Consider the following 13519-nt stretch of genomic DNA (forward strand, 5'->3'; position numbering starts at 1 on the left):
TGATACGACTTACTAAGTGCGTTACTATAAGTAAGGTTGATAGTATACTTTATTGCACCGCAAGTTTCAGTTAATCGTTAATTCTGTCAAGCATAAAATGGCAATAAACACCAATTTGTAGCCCTGTATATATCACACGGTTTACATGTAAAGAGCACGATGCAGATGTAAGTAGATGATGAAAATGCGATTGAATTTAGCAATATTTGTACGAGTACGTAGGCTGAACAAGAGAGAGAGAGAGAGAGAGAAAGAGAGTAGATAGTAATGATAGTGGAACACTCAATCTTTGCTTTACAGAAAAATCTCGACCTGCTTGCTGCTAATATGTGGACTGCAAGCTGTGGCAGGCTACTGGTGGAGGTGGAGTCACTGGTACCAAATCATGGGTCGGGAACCAAACCAGTGTGGATTGAATGGGGTGGAGTTGGGGACGTACGAACACACCTTCGTGCTGGTAATGGACGGAATCTTCCGAGGCTATGAACAAGATTTGGGCAGACTTTTAAAACATCACAAATGCGCGGGAAGAATGGAGTAAGTACATTGGAAAAGTCTTATCATGCATTGGTTATGGATATTCAAAATCCGATTTCAGGTTGAAAAGAATTTTCTTTATCTTTAAGCGTAAAGTTAAAACCAACTGTGTTTGTAGGTTGTTATATGTATACAAATTTGATTTATCAGTAACCAAACCATAATCGTGGAAGGAAGACGCGCTGCTAAGTTCCTGGGAACTGAATTTGGTCTGGATTTGTCTTCTGTCACTGATGAAGATCTCTTAGACGGAAGAGTGCCTTTAGAAGGCGGCAAAATGTTGTTTCATCCTTTCACGTTCGACCCTGCTGGAAAGTACAGAATGATAGCGGGTATAGTTCGGTTTATCAATACTCCATGAAAATTCTTATTATTGTTTTAAATAGATAAGAACCGTAGAAAACAACCAAAAAGTTTAGTAAAAAACAGAAAGAGACATTTACAGAATGGTAACCTAAACAAGAACAGTACTTTGCATTTTACTTTTTACTGTTTCAGAGACATACAGACACTGGAGCAGGCTGCACCAGAATGTTCCTATCTCACATTCAGGCTGGGTGGTGGAGGTTTTTGAGCCTGTCACCTTGAACGGTCCAAGGTTTACCGGTACTTTGGAACCGTATGCAGCCATGTCTGTTGGAGAATATGTAGCACAGGTACAGACATTCAGTGGGACTGTAGATGGCGTTTTCGTTGAAACCATTTGAGCACCCTTTAATTTAAGTTATGGTCTATTAAAAACTTATTAAGTCCGTAGTGTAGAGGCGAACTAGTAATGCTGTTCTTCAATAATTAACTGGTATAGTCATTTAAAAAGAATGAAAGCGAAAAAATCAGATTTCTTTTCTACACATTGATTTGATTGGCTGAAAAAGCACTACAGATCAGCAATAAAGAGGATGTCAACAAGATAACTTTGGAACTTCAAGTCATACATTTTCGTAACTGTATTCCAGACTGGTTTCCCAGACCACCACAACGGCACAGTGGTCATAACGTACGAGGCCCAGTACCCAGTCACAGCGGCAGGCGGTGGACGTTATGTTGTAATCAGCCTGGATGTCCACAGCAAGCAGTTCGGCGACGGCCAGTCCTATGGTATCTTTGAGACCAACATGGCCACCGGGGAAGTCAATGGACGCGAGGTGATAACGTTCCCAAAGAAAGTGTAATATCACCATTTCTTGAAAACAAGACTCTTTAAACAGTGATATTTGACGTTTATCAAAGAAATTAAAGCTTGTGATTTAATAATGCAATTGAAGCGAATAAGATTGCACAATATAGTCTTTTATGTCACCGGCCTCAGAAACTGGTCCTTCAAAATAGGACTCCTTGTATCAACTGAAATGTCATATATTTTAATATATATTTTAATTTTAACCTTAAAAGATTAAAAACCGTTTCTAGTATATATGTTAATCGTGTTCTGGACTTCCAAAATAAATTATATATAATACTCCTGTTATTACTGTGCATATGTAAACGATATGTCATAAAGCGTATAACGTCAGAGGTGCATCTCTTCTTACCCCCTCTTGATAAAACATGCACATTTATATGCAGAATACTACACACAATGCTCTTTCGACCTCAAGATCCGTACAAAAAGTAAAAACTTAATGAATACACTCTTGGATGAGCATTCAAGAAAACATATCCAGATATACCTGTAGCAGGTTTACCTGTGACTTGTGTATGACTCCAGATCGTGTGTTTGAAATAACTTATGGTTTATTCGCCAGACCTGTAAGTGCACACGTGAGAAAGCGAAAGTGCCACTGACTGAGAAAGGGCGCGTTATATAGATTAACGGACATACTCGAACACAAACGGAAAGAGACGAACACACTACACTAACACAATCACAACCTTAATCATGCACGTCACCTACCGATGAACTGTGATTTTTTTTAATATATGAAAAATTCATATATACAAAAACAGTTTTGTTTTGTAAATAGCTATAAAAATTAATTTTTCCAGATAATATAAATATAACAATTTATCAGGAAACAAACATACTGTTCATCTGCAAGGGCTTATCCCTGTTATACGAGGGCTTACTTCTACAAGTAATATGGCATGTGGTATCATGTGTTGAGAAAGCTGCCAATAAACACGTGGCACGTTATACCTGCCGTGTAACTGTGAAAAAATGAGCATGGCTACAGGTATGCTATTTCTTGGCCCCTGATGTCAGAAAAATAAACTTCCAAGTCATTTGACAGTAGGAGAAACATGTCTGTCATAAAATTGTGCTTTTATAAACTGATTCATTGTTTTTATCAAAATAAATGACAAAGTTTCATAATTTTCGTAACATTAAGTATTTATCACTCTTTAACATTATTATTATAGGTGTATATATAACTTTTCTATCATACAAAAAAAGTTTGATAAGAAATACTTTTTAAATTTTACAAAAAAAAAAAAAAAAAAAATTGGCCATGCACAAATGCGGGCAATAATCTAATGTGTTGAACTTTGTATGATAGTTTTGTAGCTATATGGGTCTCATAATTTTAACCAGCATTTAAAACAAAACGATGAAATTGTTAACGCTGAAAATCAATGAAAGCTCGGAATGCAAAAGAAATTCAAACAAAAGATGTACGGTGTCATGAATAATGTTACCGCCATCATCATTTTCAAACAGCTGCTTTAAAAAAGTGACATTCTATTTTTAGAAGAAGAGGCTTGTTTTTTAAGAAAAAAATTTTGCCATGCACAAAAGCGGGCAAAAGTACACTTTCCGATACCATACTTCCAAAAAATTCATTACAGTATTTTCAGCATAGCAGAAAGCTTTGGAAAGACTACTTTTGCAAAATACTTCGAGCTAAGGATGGTGTATACATATAGGTAATTGAAATGGGTGGAATGAGGGAAAATTGGTGTTTGGCTTTGATCATGTTCATGTAGAGAGAGAGAGAGATGTTGCACGAGATATTTTAAATTTCGGAAGTCCAGTAGTGCCGTTATTAAAAGGTGGATCCCTCGGGCGAGGGTGCGACACTTGTTTTCCTTAAAAGAAGGGGCTTTGTGAGCGCATTTGTCATCCTTCCGCGGGCTCATTTCCAACGGTAATCCAAGTACCATATTGTATAATTTATCATTTGAAACAAAGTCCAGCTCTGTTTTCCAGCATTTGGCTTTGTCTGTTTCTAATAACCGGAGCGCAACCCCAGTTTGGTCTAGCACACAGTCATTATTTGCCCTCGGGAAAGGAGCACGACCAGAATCAATCTGATGTACTAGAGTTTGGTCTATATGACCATACCTTCGTACTCACCATGGAAGGCGTCTTCAGAGGATATGAACAGAGTCTGGAAAGACTTTTGGCACATCACAGACGCGCGGGAAGATATGAGTAAGTATATATATGTCTGCTGTGAGAAATTTCAATCGCGTCTTCTTTGCTTATTGAGAATATAATCGTTCATGAATGATAAAGATCAGCTGTTGGTCAAAATAATAGAAATAAATGACTGTCCGTTCAAAGCAGTTGCTACTTTACTGTCTTCTATTGGTGTGTCATGGTAGGTTTCTTACGTGCTTTAAATTCAAATGGTTATGGAATTTTTTTATAGCTGCATGTACTTTGCTTGCAGCAACCAGAGTATCATATTGGAAGGAAGACGCGCTGTTCAGTTCCTGGAAACCGAATATGGCCTGGACTTGTCTTCTGTCGCTGATGCAGATGTTTTGGACGGAAGAGTGCCATTAGAAGGAGGGAAAATGTTGTTTCATCCTTTCACGTTTGCTTCGGATGGAAAGTACAGGATGATATTGGGTACTGGTTCATTTTGGTCCCATGTTGTAGTTTTGAATACTTAGACCGATAGGTACTGCGCTACCAACTCTTGAATTAGTTATTCAAAGAATATCTTAACCTTAGGTTGGCGGTGGAGATCCGAACTACCTGTCAGAACTTAGATCTAACATAGTCATGGCATCTGGAAAACCGGGTGAATTGACCTTTAGAAATCTTATTTCATACAAGAGTAATATACTGAATTTTTGAAAATTATATTTCAGAATCAAAACGAAAAACAAGCAGGCTTTACGAGAATGCTCCTCTCTCACATTCGGGCTGGGTGGTGGAGGTTTTTGAGCCGGTCACCTTGAACGGCACAAGATATACCGGTGTTTTGAAACCGTATGCCGCCATGTCCAGTGGGGAATACATAATACAGGTAACGTGCACAGAAGCCTTAAATTTTGTAAACTGCAATCATGCGGTTTTCATCACCGTCCGCTTCCAAACAATTACCACTGCTGATAAACCAGTACTTTGGAACTGTATGCTGATATATCTACCTGGAATATGTAATGAAGGGTCTAATTTTAAATGCAATCAAGCGATTCTGGTTTTACTCCGGAGAGTGGAGGTCCGCTAGCGCTTAGGCAAACTACGGAACCCCAAAATTGCATGTAATACGGAGAGTTAGGAAGCTTCCATTGTAATTATTGGGATGTACTTGTAACATTGGATCCACGAAAAAAGTTGAGCAGATAATTTGGTTTAATTATCTCCTCCTTATCAAAAGCACCATGCCATGAAGTAATTATATATATTACAAAGTATCATCAATGAATGTTCTTTCACTTAGATGTGTGAATCTAAAAATGTAACTGACGTTAACAGGTATACTGTAGCGCTCAATATAATAATAATAATAATAATAATAATAATAATAATAATAACAAACCACTTAAAAAACGCACTGCTAATATCAGTGACGGTCACAAAAAAATACAAAATTTTTGGTGGTATCTGTATATTTCAGACACGTACCCCAGATCACTATGACCGTAAAATAATCATGACATACGAGGCACAAGCCCCAGTGACAGTGGCGGGTGGACGTTACATTGTCCTCGGTTTGGACGTCCACAGCGAGCAGTTTGGCGACGGCCAGTCCTATGGTATCTTTGAGACCAACATGGCCACCGGAGACATCAATGGACGCGAGGTGATAACGTTCCCAAAGAAAGCGTGAAATGTTATTTCCCAAAACCGAGTCGATACGTTTAAACGCTATTGTCGACTTGGTAGGGTAATGCTTAATTTGGATTCATTTTAAAATTATGGTTGGGTTGAATTTGGTGATTTTGTATCATTTGGTTCAATGCAAACAATGAAGCTGTGCAATGCTTTGAATTTGCATTAGTACCATTTTACTGCCTCTGTTTTGGAAAAATAAAATTTAACGCGAAGGATATTATGTCATATTTATTCCTTTTTTCAACTTGACAACACCTGCATCCATTGTGATCAGTTATTGCTGACATTTGTTATCTTAGGAAAAATATATTTTATAGAGAGCATAATAATATGTATAACCTGATTATGTTTTCCATTTTGCTCTCAACAAATTTCCTCTTCTTAATGGTTATTTTCTTCGCGTAAAGGTAAGAACTTCTCGTCCGGCGATCTTTCCGGTTTCTGGATCAGTGTCATAAAATCCGTAGCTCAGGCCATCTCCATGTTTGTCGCTGTGAACGCGAAACTTGCCAATTAAGAAACGGCCATCTACAACACGGAGAGGTCTCTCCGCCTCGTAGTGAATCCTAATTTTGTTTTTTGACTGACATTTCGGACCAGCCTGAAAAGAAATCATTATTAAAAAAGCCTATTAATACAGAAAAAACAATCTGCCGTCGACAATAAATAAATAAATAATTAAATGAATATATAAATGGATGAAAAAAAAGTTAAATTGATTGATTAATTTATATATAAATGGAGCAACTATAAACCAATTATAGTGAAATAGCACCTTGGATGATTAGCTTTTTGGTTGTCCCGCCACTTTTCGCCTTTTTGTTTAAAAATCAAGAAGACCATTGTCATTGAATGGTGCCACCCAGCAAACACGTCACGTTGGTACCACGTGGTTAATCCGTTGCTCTGACGTTATAATGTGGTAACAACGTGCCAGCCACGTGATCCGAACGTGACGTGTTTGCTGGGTAACTGGTCCATCCTTTATCTGTGTGTGTGTGTGTGTGTGTGTGTGTGTGTGTGTGTACACGTGCACGCGCGTGAGAGAGAGCGAGAGAGAAAGAGAGAAAATGGACAAAAGAGCTACCAATGCCATAGTTTCCCCGATATTAATGACGTTCCCTGCAGCCGCATCCCCGCTGTACCCGTCGCCATTGAGTTTGATTGGTTCAAGAACCTCGACCGCCCACCCAATGTCAGAGATAAGGGCGTCCTCATAATGTCTGCTGCCACAAGGACTGGTTTCTGACAAAAATAAAGTAGACCTACGTCAAGCACATAAATATCGCAACCAAGTAGGTTGAACAGAGATACAGATTAAATTAGGCCTATGGCCTATGTTGTAGGCCTATGTAGACAGGCTGAATACAAAAACATGTACATTTTCTATACCATTAATCATGTTAAATATGGTATCTGGAATAAAAAGCTCTGTTTACAACAATTTACACCTGTGAGGTGATCATTTGAATAGGGCCAAATAGCATGTGGAATCAGAGGTGGGACACCTTTTTTCATCAATGGCGTATGTTGACTTCACCATATTTGGCCTTAATACATGAACCTACACGAGAAGCGCGCTGATGAATGCTGATATTAGTCTGTCAGTATAATGGATTTTTTTTACTGAAATACGTATAGGCTTATTAAATTATGCACAACCAAGGGGAAAGGGATAGAAAAGGATAGGCCTCCGTCTACTGATACCAAAGAAGATAACTAGGCCCTACAGGTAGGGGCTGTACCCTATATTGACCTTCAACGTTATATCAAAAGGGCGGTCACATTACCTGAGAGAATCCTATATTTAACCTCTGGGTTCAGGATAAACGGATAAAAAAGCAGCTTCCCGTCTGCAAGTTCCACTTTACCGTTGAGGAGGTCATCATCAGAGACAAGTGACATATCTATCCCATAATAGTCTGTAAAGAAACGAGTCGCTTTCCTTCCTTCTAATATGACGCTTTGGTTGCTAAAACAAAATAAAAGCATTTCACAATGACAGTTATCTATTTTAACGTACATTTGCAAGTGCTGGGCAGTTAAACTCTTGAATGCGACTTTGTCTTCTCTGAATAAAAGAGGGATTAATTTCAAAGCATTATGACGCCATTGGACGTACGTCTAGGGGCATAAGGCCACCCTTTGAAACAATTCTAAATGTGTGCTATTCTATCTGGAGATAAAACGATTTTTGATCTCGGAATTTTACGGATTCACCTCTATGAATATAACTGTTGCAGATTTTTGTGTGAAGCCTAAATGATAGGCTTGGCCTAAGGTCTATAACTTTTTGCCTTACAAACGTGTACGAATCATTAGACCTACAGGCTTAATCCAAACGTGACTTAGGCCTAATTTCTAGAAATGGTTTTACATGTGGCCTTACTCGGAGATTGTGCACGAGTGCCATTGTAACTGGAGATTTAATGCCCCGTTGACCTTAAAGGAATGTGTATAAATTCAAATAAATTTTACGGTCGCAACTGTTGGTTTCGTAAGCTCTTACTCATTTCTTCCCGCGCACGCGTGGTGCTCTAAAAACCTCTCCAGATCCTGCTCAAATCCAAGAAACACTCCGTCAGCAATGAATGTGAACGTGTGGTCATATACAGTAAGGTCCAAGTCGGATCTTTCTTTTTCCTCCCTTTTGCACTGGTCAGAGTCCAGAGGGTCTAACCACTGAGACTCATGTGTTCCACGGACAACGTGTAAGATACAGAACAGTAGAAATAACTCCAAAGATCTGAAAGATTGTTAAAACAATATAAAATATCTGTTAGCATTCCAAACGGTTTAGACAGATCTAGAAACAGGCATAGCCCATGATAGCAGTGCTGTACGTCAGCCTGGTAGGCCTATGGCCTGCTATAAAAAGTTCGTCCCCACGCTACAGCATCAAAATTATGGAGATGAAATTCCTCTCCCTTTATCACTCTATCTCTCTTTATCGCTGTCTCTCTTTCTCTCTCTCTCTCTCTCTTTCTCTCTCTCTCTCTCTCTCTCTCTCTCACACACACACACACACACACACACACACACACCACCGCCACCGCCACCACCACCACCACCACCAGTACGCACACGCGAGCTCACTAAACACCTACCTATACATATCTTAAAATGACTCAGAACGTCTTTCAAACAAAGTAGACTATCAGTTCCTGTGCACTGTACGATGTAAAATATCATATAGAACTAAGATACCCTATAATGTGACTTAATGCCACCAATGGCGTGGTTTTATTTGGCAATTAATGCTGACGATTGAAGTAATGCATCGATGCTCGCGGAGTGAAACCCACACCAAGGAATGACCTCAATCAGTCATCTGTATATCGGTTGTACATTATGCAGAGAATGACCCCCGTACACTTTTTGGGTGTAATTTTGGTCTCAACAAAGCATGTCAAACATTTGAAGCAGTACGCTACTGTACTGCATATGGAGACGGAATAAAACACAAGTCACGCTTATATACCAGTATGTTATGCCCCTATTTCACATAGACCACGAATCCCACGAATCGCCAGGAATTGACAAATTTCAGGATTCGTGAGGATTCGTGAGATTTTCCAAATTTTCTGGCCTTATTCGACACGCTCTACGATTCAGTTACGATACAGGTGCGATAGTGTTTCGAATATTCGTGGGATTCGGCTGGAATCGCACGAATATTGTCAAAAAATTCCCTACGATTTTTTGGAATCGGGACTTCGTGGCCAAAATTTTGAACAGCTCAAAATTTTTGCCACGAATTCCCGATTGATCAAGAATTGCAAGAACTGACTACAATTATATACGAATCTGTTAAGAACTTCACGAACTGATTACGATTCAACCACGAATCCTGAAATTTGTCAATTCTTACAGTCGGTTACCGGATTACTGAACCCAGAACGAGGCTCGCATTTTGGACTAGGGTAAAACATTGGCTTGCGCCCATTACTCTCAATGTTAAATTGGTGAACTTTGATCGTTCATATCAAGCAGACCAGAGGACAATTACTTGTGACAACCACTTGGTTATATTCACTAGGGTTTTTAGCGTCAGTCAATGGGCCTCAGGAGGATTTTCTAGAGCTGATGGTGATTTTATCAGCGATAATACCAACACTCCTCCAACGGGCTGCAATTACAGTTTACACCAGATGCATGCTGTAATAGGCATATTTTATCGTCTGTATCAAGTATATCTGTGAACAAATACGCGAAACAACTGTTTGTTGATATTCACTTACGTATTTAGCTGAGGGAAATGGCCATCAATAGGATTTTCTAGCGTCAGTGGCGACTTTATCAACGATGGTGGTGTACTATTTTTAAAGCAATTTTTCCTACTGGGACACTATGACCTATACGCACCCAGTTCATTAATATACAGTCAGAATTCTTGTATAATAAAATCATTATCTAAACAAAGAAAACTATTATATTCATATTGCTTTTAGAGGTCTCAGTTTGAAAGATTTGATAATCAGAAAAGGGGGCTTGGGTAGCATTGCTCACCTGTCGTGTTCAAAGCAGGTGTCTCAATTAATGCAATAAATGTGCTTTCAAAAAGAATTTTAATTTGTCACTGCTGTGTTTTTCATTAAAATTTCTTTTTCTACTGTTGTCTGGATTATGTTTGAAGAGACTATAAAATACTTTTTCAGCTTTTATAATTTCTGCACAAAACGTAAAAAATTTCATTAGAGGCCTGCCAAAATTATTTTTCATAAATAGATTCATCCATAATTATCCAATTAAACAAAAAGTTTTGAATGAAAGCCTCACTTAAATCTTTTTAAGTTGTCAAAATCTACAAATCATTTTTGACTCTGATGCTAAATGAAGTTCATGATGTTTTTTTTTTTAGAAAATAATATAAATTTAAAAGGTAGTTATTTCATTTTCATTTTTAGAACATCAGACTCAATATCACAATACAAAGTACGATCTATAAAAATCCGAATTGAATGCATATTTAACCGTCATAAATCACTTTGAATTCTTAAACAAAATGCAAAATGAAAGATACAATAAAACTTGTTGACTTTAAATTTACATTTTATTTCTATCTATATATGTATGTAAGAAAGGAGTTATAAAATTCCTTGACATATGCTGTAAAGTTGCATTCTGAATTAACATTTGTACAGTAAAAATGAATTAGGATTTCTATGATATAAAAAACTTAAGCAAATATAACAGTAGTGTCCAAAGGATAAAAACACTAAATCCATAACAAAAATTTGATTGCTGAGTGTTTTTTCTAATTGCATGGGTTAATAGATTTTACTCAGCAAACAGCTCCACCCGCTAGTTTCTTCCAGTTCATATACTGGAGTATGTGCATTGATAGCCTTTCTTGCGTTCTATCCTCTTGATGAAAGTGTGCAACATCACAAAGAAAAAGTATTCGTTATCTGTTCCAATAGCACATTATTGCCATTTACACACTTCATAATACAATAATTAAATGATTTATTGAGTATGTAAAAATTTTATTCCTGTCCATGATCTCAATTCTGCATGTATGCAGCAACATGGGTATTAAAAATTACTAGAAAAAATTGTTCAAATTTTCAAAATGTACTTTCAGTAATAAAATCAGACTAGTAAACTGTCATTAGAGCTTTCTTTCAGCTCCCCTTTTCAAAGACAAATACAATGACCACACCTGTGAAGATCATATCTGTTTTAGTTCTATTTGCTACAATGACACCAACTGATAAGATCACTTTCTTCCAATTAAACCACCTCAAAGGGCTCTATGATTGTTTGAGGATCCAGGTAAGTTCTGTTCAATCGCTGTCAGTGGACAGATTCATCCGATAACAAAGCCATTGGAACTTCTTACCTGAAAAACAATCGGAACTAACTGCAGCTCATATAATAACAGTGTAAGAGAGGTGCATTTCAATCGCTGATAAAATCGGCATCAATGCTAGAAAAGGTCCTTGATGGCCATTTCCTGACACTAAATACCTATGGTGATATAATTAAACAGTTGTCAAGTTTAATTATCTACCGGTGTGAGAGATACAGACGATCAAAGTTGATCATTTTAACATGGGGAGTAATGGAGCTTACAGATCGTTTTACCCTAGTCCGGGCGTGGCGGCCATCTTGTGACGTCATGCCGACTGTAAGAATTCCTGGCGATTCGTGGTCTGTGTGAAATAGGGGCATTATGGGTGGTAGCGGGGAACAGGTTATGCGCAACACTGTTCAGTTGACCCTATATATATATCGACAGCATATACAACCCCGGATTGGGTCTTAGTGTATCTGGTAACACAAAGATAATCACAAGCATGTAGCGATGAGCAGCTTGTGTGATTTCCTCATCTTGAAATAAAAAACACACCGGCATACTTTGAACCACTTTTATTCAGTTAACAGATAGGAATTCACAATATTGCTAATAAGAATGAATCAAAACATCTTCAATCAAGGTATTGTGCGTTCACTCGGCGTCGCTATATATTACGACAACCATCAAGTTGTCTTTCAGATTCTTGAACATTTACCACCTAGTTGTGATCTTGTCGAAAAAAGTATTTGTCCCAATAATAACTGCTACCAGCACTATACCATTCCAATATTCACAGTAATTTTTGAATGTTACTAAATGTAGTACCGACTTGTATAGAACTAGATGAGGGTCGTGACAAGGTTGGAAGAGATTAGATAACAAATATGTAATATTAAAATAAATGACGTCATTCAGATATCAAACTGGCCCACCCCCTTGAAAAAAAAAACCTTGATTTTAAATAAGAATGCCCATGAATGAAGTAATAATCAGCAATATAATGCTATTGTACAACCATCTTCAACATTGAATTATGAATTTTGAACCAATGGATTTATACAATGAATGATAATGAAGAAAAGGTCTTTTTGGGAACATTTTGTCTTCTTCAGAAATCAATTATTGGAATATTTACCTATGTTATCTATATGTGCAGATTGCTTTTTTAAAAGCATGTTTTTTGTCTTCCTACCATAATTGTCATGTAAGTTTTGACAAATATCAACAGATTCAGTCAGTCCATCAGGGTTTTTCCCTTTCTCTCTAGTCTTATGCTTTGGAGAAATAACAATTTCTACTTTTCAAATTCTTTTGTGCTTCCATTGAGATATAACAGTTTCTACTCATCAGAATCTAGTCTGCAAATCACCAAGAAAATTGACCTTATCATCAAATGTACCTTCAGCTTTTCTGTTTACAATAATGTTTCCTCAATCACATACATTTCATCTTTCTGGCAAGTTAAGCACAAAGGTGCCTTTTGTATACCACATTGTCTTCATGGCTCAGGCCACCATGCATTGGTTTAAAAGGCTTAAGGGAGAGTCAGATGGAGTTAGAAGGTTCTGTCACATCCCCTTAAGTTCTCAAATTTTTTGTAGGTAAAAGAAACCCCCCTTTCATAAAAGTCAGATAATATTATAAGACATTATGCGATGCTTCAGGGTCCAGAGACCATGTAACTACAATGACAGCGGGGATTTCACACCCTCCTCTATTACATCCCGTTTCACCTCTGTAACCACAGATAATTCATCACCCACAGAAGTGAATTTGGCCCATATCATTCTGGAGATCTCCAGACAAGTCTGATTTCATGTTTCTTAATTCTCAAGTCTGGTTCTTGTGACCCACTTAAGAGCTTGATCTGGGTCATATATGACAATGATGAGAGAAATGCCATATCAAATCTAGTTCAAATATTTCCTGCATTTCTTTGAGGCACAGGTGCAGGGGATTTTCACCTCTTCATAAGGGAACTTGTAGTCGTAGGTAAGCTCTTCCCCAGCCTTGATTCTGAAAATAAATAAATAAATAAATAAACACATTTATTAATATTCTTTCAGTTTACATGTTAATTTAAAGGCAATTTACCTCCTGTAATCTTTTAAACTAATTTTTGTATTAAAGTGTTGAAAACAAGGATATGAATTCTAATACTTTTGGTA

At 37.5% G+C, this 13519-nt stretch overlaps 3 protein-coding genes and 1 long non-coding RNA gene across 5 annotated transcripts in view; 1 reads left to right on the forward strand and 3 right to left on the reverse strand.

Annotated features, from left to right (window-relative positions):
• Positions 1-76: 76 nt before the first annotated feature.
• Positions 77-2249, forward strand: LOC106166267 (uncharacterized). Its single transcript, XM_013544758.2, has 5 exons — positions 77-167; positions 301-537; positions 688-869; positions 1036-1193; positions 1494-2249. The coding sequence occupies exons 1-5, from the start codon at positions 160-162 to the stop codon at positions 1707-1709; spliced, it is 801 nt and encodes a 266-aa protein (XP_013400212.2). The 5' UTR covers positions 77-159; the 3' UTR covers positions 1710-2249.
• A 3299-nt stretch (positions 2250-5548) lies between these two features.
• LOC106166270 (uncharacterized) lies at positions 5549-8299 on the reverse strand. The gene is made up of 4 exons (XM_013544762.2): positions 8058-8299; positions 7339-7520; positions 6636-6793; positions 5549-6149 (listed from the first exon to the last, which is right to left on the reverse strand). Exons 2-4 carry the CDS (start codon positions 7451-7453, stop codon positions 5937-5939), a joined length of 486 nt encoding a protein of 161 aa, XP_013400216.2. The 5' UTR covers positions 7454-7520; positions 8058-8299; the 3' UTR covers positions 5549-5936.
• A 2095-nt stretch (positions 8300-10394) lies between these two features.
• Positions 10395-11693, reverse strand: LOC112042023 (uncharacterized). Its single transcript, XR_015335574.1, has 2 exons — positions 11627-11693; positions 10395-11393 (listed from the first exon to the last, which is right to left on the reverse strand). It is a non-coding gene; the product is annotated as an uncharacterized LOC112042023 (long non-coding RNA).
• A 215-nt stretch (positions 11694-11908) lies between these two features.
• LOC106170360 (uncharacterized) overlaps positions 11909-13519 on the reverse strand; it is a 30540-nt gene continuing 28929 nt past the window's right edge. For both annotated transcript variants that reach the window (XM_087016945.1, XM_087016944.1), the window contains exon 39: positions 11909-13367. In XM_087016945.1, the coding sequence (XP_086873071.1) occupies positions 13262-13367 (106 nt within the window). In that variant the 3' untranslated portion in view covers positions 11909-13261. The remainder of the gene's footprint in view (positions 13368-13519) is intronic.

Source organism: Lingula anatina, chromosome 7 (genome assembly GCF_051362555.1).
Source record: "Lingula anatina isolate TDL-2025a chromosome 7, LinAna3.0, whole genome shotgun sequence".
NCBI lineage: Eukaryota > Metazoa > Brachiopoda > Lingulata > Lingulida > Lingulidae > Lingula > Lingula anatina.

Coding starts and splice junctions, on each gene's coding strand:
- LOC106166267 (XM_013544758.2), top strand. Junction 538..687: donor AAATGCGCGGGAAGAATGGA/GTAAGTACATTG, acceptor TTGATTTATCAG/TAACCAAACCATAATCGTGG. Junction 1,194..1,493: donor TTGGAGAATATGTAGCACAG/GTACAGACATTC, acceptor ACTGTATTCCAG/ACTGGTTTCCCAGACCACCA.
- LOC106166270 (XM_013544762.2), bottom strand. CDS start 7,453: ATGTCACTTGTCTCTGATGATGACCTCCTCAACGGTAAAGTGGAACTT. Junction 6,794..7,338: donor TAAATATAGGATTCTCTCAG/GTAATGTGACCG, acceptor TATTTTTGTCAG/AAACCAGTCCTTGTGGCAGC. Junction 6,150..6,635: donor TCGGGGAAACTATGGCATTG/GTAGCTCTTTTG, acceptor ATTTCTTTTCAG/GCTGGTCCGAAATGTCAGTC.